We start from the raw sequence: 18,735 nt of genomic DNA, 5'->3' as shown, positions 1-18,735 counted from the left end.
GGCTTGTTAATGTTAAGAGTCCCCAATAAGTGGGCTGGATTTAAAGATTCTTCCATGTTCTCTCCGTGCTAGTGTGCAGAGAGGAGCTGATGTTACAGAATCAGAGCACAGTAGGATGCCTTTCGGCCCATCATGCTAATGCCAGCTCTCTGAAAGAGCTACGCAATTAGTCCCGCTCCCCTGCTCTTTCCCCACAGCCCCGCAAATTTCTGCTTTCAACTATATATCCAATTTCCTTTTGAAAGTTAATATTGAATCTGCTTCTGCCAACCATTCAGGCAGTGCATTCCAAAACATAAAAACTCACTGCGTAAAAACTGTCTCTTCATTCCCCCTCTGGATTCTTTTGCCAATTATCTAAAATCTGTGTCTTCTCATTACCAGCCATCCTTCCACTGACAATATTTTCTCCTTGTTTGCTCTTAAAAAAAAAAGCACCTCTATCACATCTCCACTTAACCGTCTCTGCTCCAAGATACATTGCCATTGTTCTGTGAATTCCTACAGCCTGAGGAATGGGACATGCTATCTTTGTGAGCAACGAGTGTCAGCATCCAGCAATCTCTGGTCAGGGACTGTTTTTTTTAAACTTCCTCATGATCATTGTATAGAAATTTACGGCACGGAAGGAGGCCATTCAGCCCATCATGTCCGTGCCGGCCGACAAGCAGTTATCCAGCCTAATCCCACTTTCCAGCTCTTGGTCCATATTACTGCACTTCAAGTGCACATCCAAGTACTATTTAGAAGTGGAGAGGGTTTCTGCCTCTACCACCCTTTCAGGCAGTGAGTTCCAGACCCCCACCATCCTCTGGGTGAAAACACTTCCCCTCAAAACTCCTCTAAACCTCCTACCAATTACTTTAAATCTATGCCCCCTGGTTGTTGACCCCTCTGCTAAGGGAAATAGGTCCTTCCTATCCACTCTATCTAGGCCCCTCATAATTTTATACACCTCAATAAGGTCTCCCCTCAGCCTCCTCTGGTCCAAAGAAAACAACCCCAGCCTATCCAATCTTTCCTCGTAGCTAAAATTCTGCAGTCCAGGCAACATCCTCAGAAATCTCCTCTGTACCCTATCTAGTGCAATCACATCGTTCCTGTAATGTGGTGACCAGAACTGCACACAGTACTCTAGCTGTGGCCTAACTAGTATTTTATACAGTTCAAGTGTAACCTCCCTGGCTCTTGTATGCTACCTTGGCTAATAAAAGCAAGTACCCTGTATGCCTTATCTATCTGTCCTGCTACCTTCAGGGATTTGTGGACATGCCCTCCAAAGTCCCTCTACGCTTCTCAGTGTCCTACCATTTATTATGTATTTCCTTGCCTTGTTAGCCTTCCCCAAATGCATCACCTCACACTTCTCTGGATTGAATTCCATTTGCCACTATTCTGCCCACCTGACCAGTCCATTGATACCTTCCTGCAGTCTACAACGCTCTTTTTCATTATCAACCACACAGCCAATTTTTTGTATCATCTGCAAACTTCTTAATCATACCCCCTACATTCAATTCTAAATCATTGATATATACCACAAAAAGCAAGGTTCCAGTACTGAGCTTTGCGGAACCCCACTGGAAACAGCCTTCCAGTCACAAAAACACCCATCAATCATTACCCTATGCTTCCTGCCTCTGAGCCAATTTTGGATCCAACTTGACACTTTGCCCTGGATCTGACGAGCTTTTACTTCCATGACCAGTCAGCCATGTGGGACCTTATCAAAAGCCTTGCTGAAATCTACATAGACTACATCAAATGTACTGCACTCATTGACCCTGTCTCTGTCTCTGTCTTGTGTTTAATTCCAGGAACACTATTCCAGAGTCATTCTGGAATGTAAAAATAAACTCCGGCTTCTATTGTCCATGGCTAACCATCTTCTTAAACCACTCTCCTCAGTCTCCACCCTCTCCTCCGACAATGTGAGAGGAGCTCATGGCCTTCTTTGTCTCAAAGATTGAGACCATCCGTTCAGCCGCCTCTGCCACTTCCCTTCCTCCCCCTAGCCCACTGGGCCAAACTTCCTCTGAACTTCCCTCCTACCCTAGCCCTAAACTCATATCTTTTTCTAGTTTCTCTCCAATTTCCCCTCATGACTTCTCCACGCTCATCTTGTCCATGAGACCCACTTCCTGCTGCCTCGACCCTATTCCCACCAATATACTGACTACCCAACTTCCTTTTCTGGCTCCCATGTCCGCTGCCATTGTTAATGGTTCTCTCCCCTCACGTACAATCCCCTTTTCCCTCACATCTGTCATCACCCCGCTCCACAAAAAAACAACCCTTGACTCCTCCATTCTTGCAAACTACCACCCCATCTCCAACCTTCCATTCCTCTCCAAAGATCGTCAACATGTTGTCACCTCCCAAACCATTCCCATCTTTCCCGCAACTCCATGTTTGAATCCATCAAATTAGGTTTCCAACCCTGCCATAGTACTGAAACAGCTCTCATCAAAGTCACAACTGACATTGTTTGTGACTGTGACTAAGGTAAACTATCCCTTCTCATCCTTCTTGACTTGTCTGCAGCCTTTGATACGGTTGACCACTGCATCCTCCTCCAATGCCTCTCCACCATCATCCTGCTGGGTGGGTGTGCACTCGCCTGGTTCCATTCTTATCTAATTGTAGCCAGAGAATCACCTGCAATGGCTTCTCTTCAGAGTCAGGTGACAAGTAGCAGAATGGATAGCTCGCTGGCTTCAAGACAGAAAGCAGAGAGTAGGGGTAAAGGGTAGCTATCCACAGTGGGAGAAGGTGGGCAGTGGTGTTACACAAGGATCAGTGCTGGGACCACATGTTCGCAATTTACATTAGCAATTTAGACTTTGGAATCAAAAACACAATTTCTAAATTTGCGGATGACACCAAATTGGGAGCAATAGTCAATACTGGGGATGCCTGCAACAAATTAGAGGAGGACATTAATAAACTTGCAGAATGGGAATATAATTGGTAAATGTAGTTCAACACAGATAACTGTGAGGTATTACATTTTGGTGGGAAGAATAGGGAGGTCACTTATTACTGGAAGGGAGCGAGTCTGGGTGAGGTAGAGGAACAAAGAGATCTCAGAGTACAAATACACCAATCACTAAAAGTTACGACACAGGTTAGCAAGGCCATAAAAAGGCAAACTGAGCACTTGGGTTTATTTCTAGAGGTATAGAGTTGAAATGTAGGGAAGTTATGCTGAACCTGTTTTGAACCTTGGTCAGACCACACTTAGAATACTGTATACAGTTCTGGTCACCATATAAAAAGGATATAGAGGCATTGGAGAGGGTGCAGAAAAGATTTACAAGGATGATACAAGAAATGTGAGGGTATACATATCAGGAAAGGATGAACAGGCTGGGTCTCTTTTCTATTGAAAAAGGCCAAGGAGTGACCTAATAGAGGTCTTTTAAATTATGAAAGGTTTTGATAGAGTGGATAGAGAGAGAATGTTTCTACTACTGGGGAAGAGCATAACTAGAGGCTATCAATATAAGATAGTCAACAAGAAATCCAATAGGGAATTCAGAAGAAACTTCTTTACCCAAAGAGTGGTGAGAATGTGGAACTCACTACCACAGGGAGTGGTTGAAGTGAATAGTATAGATACATTTAAGGAGAGACGAGACAAGCATATGAGGGAGAAGGGAATCGAGGGTTATGCAGATAGATTTAGATGAGGAAAGATGGGAGGATTCTCGAGTGGAGCATTAACGCTGCCGGGTCTAGTGGGGCCAAATGACCTGCTTCTGTGTCGTATATCCGATGTAATCCTATGTAATTCCTGCTCCCGCATCGTTACCTATGGTGTCCCCCAAGGATCTATCCTTGGCCCCCTAATTCTCATTTATATACTGCCCCTTGGTGATATTATCCAAAACCAAAGCAACAGTTTCCATATGTACACTGATGACATCCAGCTCTACCTCACTACCACTTCTCTCAATCCCTCCATGGCCTCTAAATTGGCAGATTGCTTGTCCTGGATGAGCACAAATTTTCTCCAATTAAATATTGGGAAGACCAAAGCCATTGTTTTCGGTCCCCGTCACAAACTCCGTTCCCTAGCCACTGACTCCATCCCTCTCCCTGGCATCTGTCTGAGGCTGAACCACACTGTTCGCAACCTTGGTGCCATACTTATCCCCGAAATGAGCTTCCGACCACATATCCGCAGTCTAACTAGGACTGCCTATTTCCATCTCTGTAACATCGCCCGTCTCCGCCTTCTTCAGCTCATCCGCTGCTGAAACCTACATGCATGCTTTTGGTACCTCAGGACTTGACTATTCCAATTCACTCTTGGCTGGCCTCCCACTTTCTACCCAACGTAAACTTGTGGTCATCCAAAACTCGGCTGCCCATGTCCGAACTCGCACCAAGTCCCATTCACCTATCTCCCCTGTGCTCGCTGACCGACATTGGCTCCCGGTTAAACAACACCTTGATTTCAAAATTCTCCTCATTTTCAAATCTCTCCATGGCCTCGCCCCTCCCTATCTTTGTAATCTCCTCCAGCCCCACAACCTCCTGAGATGTCTCTGCTCCTCTAATTCTGCCCTTTTGAGCATCCCTGATTATAATCACTCAACCATTGGTGGCCGTGCCTTCAGCTGCCTGGGCCCTAAGCTCTGGAACTCCCTCCCTAAACTTCTGCTTCTCTACCTCTCTTTCCTGCTTTAAGATGCTTCTTAAAACCTACATCAAATATCCTAATTTCTCCTTGTGTGGCTCAGTGTCAAATTGTTTGTGTTGCAATACTCCTGTAAAATGCCTTGGGACAATTTACTACATTGAAGGCACTATATAAATACAAGTTGTTGTTGTTAAAGGGACAGTGGGATTGTATTACATCTTGATTTCAGTGCAGAGAGGAGGGAGAGCAATTTTGGGCAAAACATAAAGAAAATGTAAGATTGAAAATTGTGTATTCTGAAATTCTCTCCTGCACTTACAGTCATTAGTAATGTCAGGGCATTACATGGAGAGGACGTGCAGAAGGGAAGATTGAAGCAAAGATCACGTCAAGATCTGACAGAGTCAGGGCCTGAATATTGTCGGCATATGGAAGTGGAAAGCAGCAATCTGAGAACGGACAAACCTTACGCGTGATCCCTTTGTGGACACTCCTTCAGCCGACCATCCAGCATGGGGAGACACAAGTGCAGCCGTACTGTGGAGAGACCCCATCAATGTGGGGACTGTGGGACGAGAGTAAACTCTGTGTCTCAGCTAAAAACTCATCAACACAGTTACACCAGAAAATGGCCATTCATCTGCTCCGTGTGTGTGAAGGGATTTAACCACTCGTGGAAACTGCTGAGACACCAGGGAGACCGTTCGCCTGCTCTCACTGTGAGAAGAGGTTTACACAGTCTTACAATCTGTTGTCACACGAGTTGGTTCACAGCGAGGAGAGACCTTTTCAATGCTCTGACTGTGAGCAGAGCTTTAAATGGTCCAGCAACCCGATACAGCACCAGCGCTGTCACACTGGCCATTCATCTGCTCAGTGTGTGGGAAACGATTCACTCATTCATCCGCCCTGCTGGTACACCCTGCGAGTTCACACTGCAGAGAGGCCGTTCATCTGCTCAGTGTGTGGGAAGCGATTCACGTGTTCATCCGCCCTGCTGGTACACCAGCGAGTTCACACTGGGGAGAGGCCGTTCACCTGCTCCGTGTGTGGGAAGCGATTCACGTGTTCATCCACCCTGCTGGTACACCAGCGAGTTCACACTGGGGAGAGGCCGTTCACCTGCTCCGTGTGTGGGAAGCGATTCACTTGTTCATCCACCCTGCTGGTACACCAGCGAATTCACACTGGGGAGAGGCCGTTCACCTGCTCAGTATGTGGGAAGCGATTACTCAGTCATTCAATCTGCTGACACACCAGCAGATTCACACCGGGGAGAGACCGTTCTCCTGCTCCGTGTGTGGGAGGGCATTCACTCATTTATCCTACCTGCATGTACACCAGCGAGTTCACACTGACGAGAGACCCTATAAATGCCCCGAATGCAAGAGGAGCTTTAAAAGCACTGAGGAACTAAAGATGCATCAACCGGGGAGAGGCCGTTCAGCTGCTCTCACTGCGGGAAGAGGTTTGGGAGGTCAGCGACCCTGGTGAGTTCACAGCGAGGAGGCACCGTTTAAATGTTCCGACAGTGAGAAGAGCTTCAGGAGCTCCAAAGACCGTTGACGAGAGCCCGTTCAAATCCTCTCATTGAGGTAAGACGTGTACACAATCATCCGGCCTTCTGAAACATGAGTGGCTTCACACCGGGGAGAGGCCGTTCCCCTGCGCCCTGAGTGAAAAGTGATTCACCAGTCCATCTGACCTGCTGAGACACCAGCGAGTTCACACTTCACTGCAGTGGTCTGATTCTGCAATTAATCACACTCAGGCCTGACCCATGTTAATTATGGTATTTTAGGGGGTTTGTTGATGCTGATAATAACCCAAAATAATTAGACTGGAGTTTAATATTCTGTATATACGTCTGTTGGAAGATAAATGCTCCTTTTATGCCGGAATTTCGTGCTAAACAATGAGAAAGTGGCTAACACTAGCATCATGGGTAAGCAAAGTTAGCCTGAGGTCGAACATGCAGCCAGTCTCGTGGCCCCACAAGTGCTTTGCTGACACAAAAGCCTCAGGAAAACATGTTTCTGAGCAAAGCGGCCAGAAGAGGAAGATCAGGTGAAGACAGAGACAGAGAGGTGATAGAAGGCACTGGAGAAAGAAAGGAGTGAACAGTCTGCAACTTTGAGACAGTGGAAATAAGAGAGGGGTCTCTGAAGCAGCTGTGGTTCTACTGCCGTGTTCTCATGTTCACTGACCCGAGTTATACACAGGAACAATTATATAAGTGGGGGAGGGGGGGGGGGTGGTTAAGGGGAATAAATTTGCGGATGCCACAAAATTGGGGGGGTGGGTGTAGGGAATAGTCAATACTGAGGATGACAGCAACACGCAACACATTACAAGAAGACTTTAATAAACTTGCAGAATGGACATATAATTGGTAAATGATTTCAATACAGATAAGTGTAAGATTTTGTTAAGAAAAATAAGGAGGTCACATATTGCATGGAAAATATGTATCTAAATGGGGTTGCAAAGCAAAGGGAACTTAAAAATACAAGTACACAAATCACTAAAAGTAGCGACGCAGGTTGATAAGGCCATAAAAAAGCAAACCAAGCACGAGGGTTTATTTATAGAGGGATAGAATTGAAAAGTAGAGAAGTAATGCTAAACTTGTATCGAACCTTCGTTGGAGCATGCTTGTGTATAATTCTGGTCAGCATATTATAAAAAGGTTTATAGAGGCATAGAGAGGGTGCAACAAAGATTTACAAGGATGATACCAGAAATGTGAGGTTATATTTATCAGTAAAGGATGAACAGGCTGAGTTTCTTTTTTCTTGAAAGGTGATAGCTGAGGGGGGGGGTGACCGAATAGAGGTATTTTTAAATTATGAAAGGTTTTGATAGAGTAGATACAGAGAGAATGTTCCCACTTGTGGCAAAGGGCATAACTAGAGGCCATCAATATAAGATAGCCACCAAGAAATCCAATAGAGAATTTAGAAGTAACTTCATTACCCAAAGAATGGTGAAAATGTGGAACTCGCTACCACAGGGAGTGGTTTAAGCAAATAATATAGATGCATTTCAGGGGAGGCTAGACAAGACCATGAGGGAGAAGGGAATAGAGGATTATGCTGATAGTGTCAGATATCGAAGGATGGGAGGAGGTTCGAGTGGAGCATAAATGCCGGCATGGATTGGTTGGGCTGAAGGGCCTGTTTCTGTGCCGTATATTCTATGTAATTAGTTACCCATCATATTGGGAGAACGGAGCCCAGCTCCTTGACTCAGCCGAGGTTCTACCCGGGTCATGAGGGTGTAATCACTGACGGCTTGTGGTAGAGCAGGTGTCGTAGGATTGATGTCTAGCTAAGACTGTGATGCTTGGTTAAATTCGGATGGACTTTGGACAAATAAAGTTTTACACCCAACTGAAGTGTCTTTGTGAGTTTGTTGAATCAACTGACATGACACCTGGTGAGTGCGATAATGTCAAATCAGTCAGTTTTAAGAATAAAATTGTGCAGTGTTAAATTTATCCATTGTAATAAACATTAAATTTAAGAAACCTTTTTTTAAAGTTTGTTCATCTTTATTTCAGGTTCGCTGTTTCCCCATATGGGAGCCCCAATCTTTGTTTTGTTGTAACATTTTTCTAAGAAGTAAACATTTATAGAGCTTATCCACTTCTTTGTTCGTGTTGAGAATTCTGTGTTTTGATTGGCTGTTTCGGCAGCTTGTTGACATCACAGCAACTCGCGCTCGGGGATTCCCACTGCACTCTGTTGATTTGAATAACACGTCGGAAAACACGAACATCTCGACACAGAGATTGCCACATCTTTGTGGGAAGCTTACTTTGGGGCCGGGGGTGAAAGTATTTGCTTCACTGCTGACCACAAATTCCGGGCCATTATTAAACAGTTTTTGCAAAGTGACAGAGGCTGTCTCTGATACTGCAGGAAATGTGTATTTGAATAACTTATCAGGTGATGCTGATGTCCCTCTGGCCCTTTGAAAGGCCGCTCACTGTGGCTCCTCTCCCAAATTCCAGCCCCAGCTCTGTGTTCGCTGTGGCCCCTCTCCCAGATACCAGCCCCAGCTCTGTGCTCACTGTGGCCTCTCCTAGATTCCAATCCCAGCTCTGTGCTCACTGTGGCCCCCTCTCCCAGATTCCAGCCCCAGCTCTGTGCTCACTGTGGCCCCTCTCCCAGATACCAGCCCCAGCTCTGTGCTCACTGTGGCCCCTCTCCCAGATTCCAGCCCCAGCTCTGTGCTCACTGTGGCCCCTCTCCCAGATACCAGCTCCAGCTCTGTGCTCACTGTGGCCCCTCTCCAAAATTCCAGTCCCAGCTCTCTGCTCACTGTGGCCCCTCTCCCAGATTCCAGCCCCAGCTCTGTGCTGCCTGTGGCCCCTCTCCCAGATTCCAGCCCCAGCTCTGTGCTGCCTGTGGCCCCTCTCCCAGATTCCAGTCCCAGCTCTCCTCTCCCAGATTCGAGCCCCAGCTCTGTGCTCACTGTGGCCCCTCTCCCAGATTCCAGCCCCAGCTCTGTGCTGCCTGTGGCCCCTCTCCCAGATTCCAGTCCCAGCTCTCCTCTCCCAGATTCGAGCCCCAGCTCTGTGCTCACTGTGGCCCCTCTCCCAGATTCCAGTCCCAGCTCTGTGCTCACTGTGGCCCCTCACCCAGATTCCAGTCCCAGCTCTGGGCTCACTCAGCTGCTCTCACCTGGGGACAGCGCGTCACAATCGGCCCCCGCACACCTGAGCTGGGCACCAGGCCCCGCCCCCTTGCTGCGCCGCCATTGGTTGGAGGACCCGCCGCCAGCTCGCTCCGCCCATCTCTGTCGGGGCTCTTCCTATTGGTCCGAGCTCCCGTCAGTCAGGCCGAGCACACGTGGTGCTGGGCGGGCAGTTTGAGGCGGTTTGTTCTGGAACTTTCCTTCAGCAGGATGGTGTGATTGACGGATGGGACAAGGATCCCGCAGCCTCTGCTGTTCAGGCCTGAATCATTGGGCCGGTTAGCAACTTATTGAGGGCCTGCGGCCGGGGGTTGAGAAGCTGCTGCGATCCCGGGGGAACATCTTGTGGCGCCGCCCAGGTCCGTCAGTCTGGTCATTGGCAGCAACACCCGGGCTCGGCCCCGCCCACAACCAGGCTCAGCCCCGCCTCTCGCACACTCCGATTGGTTGGAGGACCAACTGCCCGCTCGATCCTCCAGCCCCGCCCCCGCTCTTTCTATTGGTCCGGAGATGCTGTCAATCACCCGGGCAATGTGAGCTGAGCATGCGCGGTGGGGCGGCTGTGTCTGAGGCAGCAGGTGAGAGATGGGCGGAGGGAGGGAACGGGTTAATAAACCCCGGGGGGCCGGCCGCGGACTTCACACACACCGAGTGCGTGCACAGGCCCCGCCCGTCCGAGAGACAACATTCCGCATTATCCGCTTCACACACACCCGCTGTGGGCCTCAGGCCCCGAACAATAACCGGCTCCGGGAGGTTGGTTGCTAGGCACTGCAGTGATGTCATACAGCAGGGCCATTCAGCCCAGCGGGTCCTCTCCTTGTCCCTTTAAAGGTGGAGAGCTGGGACATCCTGTCTCAACACACATCCCCCTGTTCATACTGAGAATCCCCGGGGAAGCGCCAGGGCCCAGAGTGTGCAACACAACTAAGGGGGAAAGAGGAAGCGAGACGGTGCAGTGTGGGAAATGAGGGAGGAGTCTGCTCATTCCCAGGGGCAGATCGGACAAAGTGCTTTGAGTGGTGTGTCCAGCAATGAAAGTGAAACCAAACCAGAGGGAACAAATAAAAATGCAATCCAAGGGAAGCGGGAAGAAACCACAACCAGCCCAAAAGTGGGACTAATCGCCCCAAGGTCACTCAAGACAGTTAGCAACTGCTCCTAGTGACTGTGTGGCTGCAGGACTCGGCTTCACTCCAGTGTTTAATGGCACAGAGTGCTGGCCTCACACCCAGGGGGTCAATGCGTTAGAATTCCAGGGGCAGTGAGAACATGCTTGGAAATATCCCAGAGAACATAAGAAATAGGAGCAGGAGTAGGCCATTTGGCCCATTGAGCCTGCTCCGCCATTCAATAAGATCATGGCTGATGGGATCCTGGCCTCAACTCCACTTCCCTGCCCGCTCCCCAAAGCCCTTGACTCCGTTCTCCTTCAAAAATCTGTATCATCACTTAAATATGTTCAAAGACCCATCCTACACAGCTCTCTGGGGTAGAGAATTCCAAAGATTCACCACCCTCAGAGAAGAAATTCCTCCTAATTTCTGTTTTAAATGGGCAACCCCTTATTCTGAAACTATGGCCTCTCGGTTCCCCCATGAGGGGAAACATCCTCTCTCATCTACCCTGTCAGGAGCAGTGAAAGCTCAATGGGCCCCAGCATATGCTCATCACAAAACCCCGGGAAAGGAAAAAGTCAGCTCTGAAGCCAGTTTGCTGCTCCTTCTGCCCAGCACTGCCTGCACCCCCAGCACACGGAGGGGGAATTTTAGCCTCAGTATTACAGGTTTCATTTACAGGCTGGTGAGAGGAATAGTTCATACTGACACCGAGCTGTGTGTTTGGTTCAGTCTGTATATGACTGATGGGCTCTTTTAAATTTGAGTGGTCATGTATTCGAATTCCCCGTAACTCTAATGGTGGATATAAAAGAGAGATGTGTTCAAATCAAAGAGTCTCCTTGGAGATTCTCAGAGAAGGAACAGGTCAGCTTGAAACGCTGAAAAAGAGAACATTTTTTATAAGTTTTCAATCAGCAGTTTTTGACCGATATTGACTCCCACAGGGACAGAGAATTCTACAATAAGGAACTGGTCATGATTTGAAAGGTATTAAAGGATTCGAGGGGCTCTTACATTTGGGCTCTTTATTTTGTTCACTCGAGGAGTTAGACAACAGACTTCCTGCTGTCAATAAGGAGTTGGATTATTGGGCCGTGATGTATTTACTTGTTCATATTTTGTTAAATACATTTGCTGAGTGGATTTAAATTCAAGACGAGGTTTGCAGGTGGGCTCTTTATTTTGTTCACTCGAGGAGTTAGACAACAGACTTCCTGCTGTCAATAAGGAGTTGGATTATTGGGCCGTGATGTATTTACTTGTTCATATTTTGTTAAATACATTTGCTGAGTGGATTTAAATTCAAGACGAGGTTTGCAGGCATGCTGCTCTATTCACACAGCGAAGGTGAGAGAGATGCTGTGAGGCACACGCTAAGTCCAGTAGCTGAACATGATTAACAAACTGTGTTTTGTGTTTAGTGATCCCGGGCATGTTACCGAGACCGTCCCTGGATACCAAGGCAAGGAGAGGCACTCTGGGAGGTAGGGGGAGCTGGGACTTGTCCCTGAGAGTAACGAACAGGTTTGAGAACTGAAATAATGTAGAGTTAGAATTGAAAAAGGCCCAAAATAGAGCAGTCAGAAACAGGACATCAATTAGTCTCCTCTTATCTTGGAGACATTAAATATCGACACACTGTTTTATTTGAAATATCAAAATATTAAACAACAGCCCAGTTACAGGGGTCATTAACATCAGCAGAAACAAACCCCAACTGTCAGAATGAACATGGTTCAGCCAGGATGTGCTTATCAGCAATAACAGTAGACTCCCACCCCTGCAGTCACTTGTGAACATGCTGGTGTGTCAGCAGGATGGATGAATGAGTGAATCCCTTCCCACACTCTGAGCAGGTGAACGGCCTCTCCCCAGTGTGAATTTGCTGGTGAGTAAGAAGTCTGGATGACTGAGTGAATCGCTTCCCACACTCCAAACAGGTGAATAGGCTCTCCCTGGTGTGAACTTGCTGGTGTGTTAGAAGGTTAAATGAACTAGTGGATCCCTTCCCACACTCAGAGCAGATCAACAGTCTCTCCCCAGTGTGAACTTGCTGGTGTGTCAGCAGGGTTGATGATGAAGGGAATCCCATTCCACACATGGAGCAAGTGAATGGGCTCGCCCCAGTGTGAACTTGTTGGTGTGTCAGAAGGTTGGATGACTGAGTGAAATGCTTCCCACAGTCAGAGCAGATGAACGGCCTCTCCCCAGTGTGAACTCGCTGGTGCCTCAGCAGATGGGATGACCGAGTGAATCCCTTCCCACACATGGGGCAGGTGAATGGCCTCTCCCCGGTGTGACTGCATCGATGAGTTTCCAGCTCAGACGGGTAACTGAATCCCTTTCCACAGTCCCCACATTTCCACGGTTTCTCCATGGTGCAGGTGTCCTTGTGACTCTCCATGTTTGGATGATCAGTTGAAGCCTCGTCCACGCACACAACACGTGTAATGGTTTCTCCGTGCTGTGAATGGTGCAATGTTTTTTCAGGTTGTGTAACTGGTTAAAGCTCCTTCCAGTCAGTGCACTGGAACACTCACGCGGATGTGTGTGTCTCAGTGCTTTTCCAGTCATGCCGTTTTGTGAAATATTTTCTCAAAGACAGAACAAGCAAATAATTCTCCTGCCACATTCAAAGGCCTGAGGAATCAAGTAACTGTCAGATCTTGACGTGATGTTTGGTTTCTGTTTCCAGTCTGAAAATCTCCCCTTCTAATATCCTGTAAAAGGAGATTACAGAACTCATCACTAAGTATAGAACAGACAATTCTAGATTCTATGGAACATTCTTTCCTCTCTTGTTCCCCCAAAGCTGTAAATCCCCATCCGACTCTCTCCCTCCTCCCTGTGCTGAAAGCCAAACACATCGCACGTCTCAAGACAGTTTGTCCTCCGCTCCCAGTTTTCACCACCAACTCTGGCTGGGTGCAATTCTACACTCACTGGTTCCCCTCCCTCTCCCTTCCCTGAAGGCGCTGACTCTGGCTGGGTTCAGTTCTACACTCACTGGTTCCCCTCCCCTGAAGGTGCTGACTCTGGCTGGGTTCAGTTCTACACTCACTGGTTCTCCTCCCCTGAAGGTGCTGATTCTGGCTGGGTTCAGTTCTACACTCACTGGTTCCTCTCCCTCTCCTCCCCTGAAGGTGCTGATTCTGGCTGGGTTCAGTTCTACACTCACTGGTTCCCCTCCCTCTCCTCCCCTGAAGGTGCTGACTCTGGCAGGTTTCAGTTCTACACTCACTGGTCACCTGAAATATAAAAGAAAATAATGGAAATACTCAGGCAACATCTGTAGAGATAGAAATAGAGTTAGCGTATCAGGTCACTTTCCTTTCATCAGAACTGGAAAATAGGAGCAGGGGTCGGCCCTCCGGCCCCTCGAGCCTGCTCCGCCATTCAATAAGATCATGGCTGATCATCAACCTCAATTCCACTTTCCCGCCCCATCTCCCTATCTCTTGATTCCCCGAGACTCCAAAAATCTATCTATCTCAGTCTTGAATATAAGTTTTAAATTAGTACAGAGGCAGGGAAAGAGGGGAGGAAAGACAGGAGTGATTAAATGACAAAAGGGATGATGCAGCAAGGCAAAAGGAGATGGTGATGGGACAAGAAACAAAAGATGGGTCTGGAGGAGGTGTAAATGGAGATCATTACCAACAGCTGCTGTACTAAACAATGGGAGCGGTGGTTATGGTGAAATTGTGGAACTCAATGTTGAGTCCGGAAGGTGAAATTCTGTGCCTCGAGCGTTATTAGAACAGAGGAGGAGGCCGAGGAGAGAGAGGTCAGAGAGGGAGTGGTCGGGAGAATTTCAATAACAAGCGATCAGAAACTCAGAGTCACGCTTGCGACTGAACGAAGGTGTTCCGCGATGCGATCATCCAATCTGCATTTGGTCTCTCCAATGTAGAGGACACTGCATCGTGAGCAGCGAATACAGTATACTAAATTCAAAGTAGTACAATAAATCGTTGTTTCACCTGGAAGGAGTGTCTGTGGCCCTGGATGGTGGGAAGGGAGGAGGTGAAAGGGCAGGTGTTGTATTTCCTATTTTAATGTAGGAAACGTGGCAGTTAATTTGTGCACAGAAAGCTCCCACAAACAGCAATGAACAGATAACGTATTTTCGTGATGTTGATTGAGGGATATATATTGGCCAGGACGCCGAGGTAACTCCCCTGCTCTTCTTCGATATAGTTCCATGGGATCTTTTAAATCCACTCGAGTTGCAGCCGGGTTCTCGGTTTAACGTCGCATCACAAGAGACGACATCTGACAGTGCAGTGCTCCCTCAGTGCTGCACTGGAGTGCCAGCCTGGACTTTTGTGCTCAAGTCTCTGGAGTGGGACTTGAGCAGTTCAGAGAACAGGGTGATCTAAATCTGGGCCCACCTGTTACAATTCTATGGGCTGTAAACCGTCTCCCCGGCAATTACCAGCACCTTCAGAAGAGATGCTGAGAAAGCCCCTGTGTGCAGAGTGAGAACAAAATCAATGAGTCAATGATTTTCTCTCCCGCCCACTCTTTGTTGCTTTACAAATATGGACAAAGAAGTTCCTTTGAACCATCCCAATTTATAACTATATTACATAAGATGTGAAATCAGTTATTTTCTGTAAAATTCTTTTTTGATCAGTTTTCATAAAAATCCTCCACATATATTGCATATGACAGGGGACAAGAGAGAGAGGGAAACCAGTCTCTATTTCTCCTTCATTTACAGACCCTCCCTGGTCTGTCACCAATTCTCCTTCATTTACGACGCTCCCTGACCAATCACCAATTCTCCTTCATTTACAGACCCTCTCTGACCATTCGCCATTTCTCCCTCACTGACAGACACTCCCTGACCAATCACCAATTCTCCTTCATTTACAGACCCTCCCTGACCAATCACCAATTCTCCTTCATTTACAGACCCTCCCTGGCCTGTCACCATTTTTCCTTCATTTACAGGCACCCCCTGACCACTCCATGTTTCTGCTTCATTTGCAGACGCTCCCTGACGAGTCGCCGCTTTGTGGATCTTTCTGTTGTGGCTTTCAACAGAAGAAACCCTGTTGGGTGGGGCAAACATTGCAATGTTTGGTAGTGAAATGGATTAGTTCAGGACAGACAGCAGGGATTATTTGAGGAAATAACAGTGCAGTGAGAAAGGAAATGCAGTGGATGTTGTGTAGATGGATTGTCAAAAGGTGTTTGATAAGGTGCCGGACAGGAGGCTTGTTGATCAAATTAAGGCTCATGTTATTAAAGGGAGTGGGGCAGCGTGGAGAGGAAGTTGGGTATAGGACAGAAAACAGAGAATAGTGGTTAATGGATGCTCTTCAGATCCGAGAAATGTAAACAGTGGTGTCCCCAGGGTCAGTGTTGGGACCATTGCTCTGCTCAATATAGAGAAATGATTTGGGCTTGGGTATATGGGGCACACGATCAAAATCTCCAGAGGAGACCAAAAAAGGGCCCATGGCCAACTGAAAGGACTGTACATAGTTTCAGTGTGAATACACAGGTTAGTAAATGGGGCAGGTAGATGTCAGCTGAAATGTAACAGAGAGAAATGTGAGGTGATACATTTTGGGACAAGGAAATTTTAAGAAAAGTACATTAAATGGTAAAAATGTAAAAGCAGTAGAGAAGCAGAATAGGAAAGAGGTGTTAGATTCTAGCTAATGCCTTGTCCTGTTAATTAGCAAGTCCAGTGTCAGAAACTATTACCTTAGCAAATAAATGTAAGATGAGCAGATTCTCTGTCCTCCACCGTAACTTATATTGACCCATCAATCAGAGTAAACATGCAAGTCCCGCGTGCCCACAGTAACTGACACAAGGTCAGCCCGCTGGATGGAACCTCGGGCGCCCTGAGCTTGATCTCCGGTGTCTCCAGTCCTGACTGTCCCCTTACATCAGTCTCCCCTCACTTTTATACACTGCAGTGATCCACCTCTGACACCTGACTCTTCTGTGTCTTCTCTGCTGGGTTTGGGCAGGAAGCTGGGAAAAGACAGCTGGAACTTCTCTAATCTGTGATTTACAAGGACACTTTCCCTGGTTCCCAGCAGTTACTTTTCTTCAGTAATTTTCTCATTATCTCTAAACTACCCTGCCTGCTGATAGTTGTTATTTCTTATAGTTTCACAATTATAGGGATAAACATCACACATTATAAATCTAATCTATTGTGACATTCACTCTGGTTTCAGCTTGCATTGTGGTTACTGACAGACAAACCCTGTTCATTCCCCTGATCTGATTACAGATTCCAACAGTGGATTCAGTGAATGGAATGTCTTATCAGTGTTGCCATGGCAACCTGTCTGCACCGAATCGATTGTCGAGTTTCTAACTCAGACTAAACTTCTCTTTCACGCTATACACATTATATCAGCCAGTTTATGTCATAGAATCCATAGAAATTTACAGCACGGAGGGAGGCCATTTCGGCCCATCGTGTCCATACCGGCCGACTAAGAGCTATCCAGCCTAATCCCATCTTCCAGCTCCAGGTCCGTAGCCCTGCAGGTTACGGCACTTCAAGTGCACATCCAAGTATTTTTAAATGTGGTGAGGGTTTGTGCCTCTACCACCTTTTCAGGCAGTGAGTTCCAGACTCCCACCACCCTTTGGGTAAATACATTTCCCCTCATGTCTCCTCTATACCTCCATCCAATTACTTTAAATCTAGACCCTCTGGTTGTTGACCCCTCTGCCAAGGGAAACAGGTCTTTCCTATCTACTCTATCCAGGCCCCTCATAATCTTATACACTTCAATCAGGTCTCCCCTCAGCCTCCTCTGTTCTAAAGAAAACAGACCTAGACTATCCAATCTTTCCTCATAGCCAAAGTTCTACAGACCAGGCAACATTCTTGTAAATCTCCTCTACACCCTTTCCAGTGCAATCACATCTTTCCTGTAATATGGTGACCAGAACTGCACACAGTACTCCAGCTGCGGCCTAACCAGTGTTTTATGCAGTTCAAGCATAATGTCCTTGGCTCTTATATTCCATGTCTCGACTAATAAAGGCAAGTATTCCACATGCCTTCTTAATCACCTTATCTACCTGGCCTGCTACCTTCAGGGATCTGTGAACCTACACTCCAAGGTCCATTTGTGCCTCTACACCTTTCAATGCCATACCAGTTAATGTGTATTCCTTTGTCTTATTAGACCTCCCCAAATGCATTACCTCACACTTCTCCGGATTGAATTCCATTTGTCACTGTTCTTCAGCTTTCTTCATTATCAACTACACAGCCTATTTTAGTGTCATCTGCAAACTTCTTAATCATACCCCCAACATTTAGGTGCAAGTCATTGATACATACCATAAAAAGCAAGGGACCCTGCACTGAGCCCTGCAGAACCCCACTGGATACAGACTTCCAGTCACAAAACACCCATCAACCATTACCCTTTGCTTCCTTCCTCTGAGCCAATTTTGGATCCAACTTGCCCCTTTACCTTGGATCCCATGGGCTTTTACTTTCATAACCAATCTGCCATGTGGGACCTTATCAAAAGATTTGCTAAGATTAATTTGCACTACAATATACGCACTGATCTTATCGACCCTCCTGGTTACCTCCTTGAAAAATTCAATCAAGTTAGTCAGGCATGACCTTCCCTTAATAAATCCATGCTGACTGTCCTTGATTAATCCATGTCTTTCCAAATGAAGATTTATTCTTTCCGTCAGGATTTTTTGCAATACTTTTCCCACCACTGAGGTTAGCGTACTGGCCTGTAATAACTCGGTCTATCCCTTTCTCCCTTTTTAAGCAAAGGTCTTGGTCGGCAGGTGCAGACACGATGGGCCGAAATGGCCTCCTTCCATACTGTACATTTTTTTGATTCTATGAAAAAGTCCCGTTCATTCCTACTCTGTTTTCTGTCCATTAACCAATCCTCAATCCATGCTAATATATTACCCTTAATCCCATGAGATGTATTTTAGCCATGTTATGTTAATATCTCTAAAACCTAGAAGGGCTTCAGATACACAAACCTTTAAAAGTGAGAGGACAAGTTGATGAAGTGGTTAAAAAGCACATGTGATCCTAAGTTTTATAAATAGGGGTGTGGAGTACAAAAGGGCAGAGGTCATGTAAACCTGTACTAATCATTGGTTCGACTGCAGTTCGAATATTGTGTCAGGTTTTGGGGATCTTACACCAGGAAGGATGTCGAGGCCATGGAGAGGGTGCAGAGAGATTCACTGAGACGATACCAGGGACAAGAGCCTTTAGTTATCAGGGGA

At 46.9% G+C, this 18,735-nt stretch overlaps 2 protein-coding genes across 2 annotated transcripts in view; one reads left to right on the top strand and one right to left on the bottom strand.

Annotated features, from left to right (window-relative positions):
* The window catches only part of LOC139273581 (zinc finger protein 436-like), a 201,639-nt gene that overhangs the window by 43,230 nt on the left and 139,674 nt on the right, over positions 1–18,735 (top strand). The window lies entirely within an intron of this gene.
* The window catches only part of LOC139273607 (zinc finger protein 271-like), a 54,022-nt gene continuing 47,377 nt past the window's right edge, over positions 12,091–18,735 (bottom strand). Inside the window, exon 4 of the mRNA XM_070890566.1 lies at positions 12,091–12,770. Coding sequence (XP_070746667.1) covers positions 12,257–12,770 — 514 coding nt within the window. The 3' untranslated portion in view covers positions 12,091–12,256. The remainder of the gene's footprint in view (positions 12,771–18,735) is intronic.

This window comes from Pristiophorus japonicus, chromosome 9 (genome assembly GCF_044704955.1).
Source record: "Pristiophorus japonicus isolate sPriJap1 chromosome 9, sPriJap1.hap1, whole genome shotgun sequence".
Lineage (NCBI taxonomy): Eukaryota > Metazoa > Chordata > Chondrichthyes > Pristiophoridae > Pristiophorus > Pristiophorus japonicus.
The sequence above is the reverse complement of the archived record's forward strand: the minus strand, read 5'-3'. Positions and strand labels throughout refer to the sequence as shown.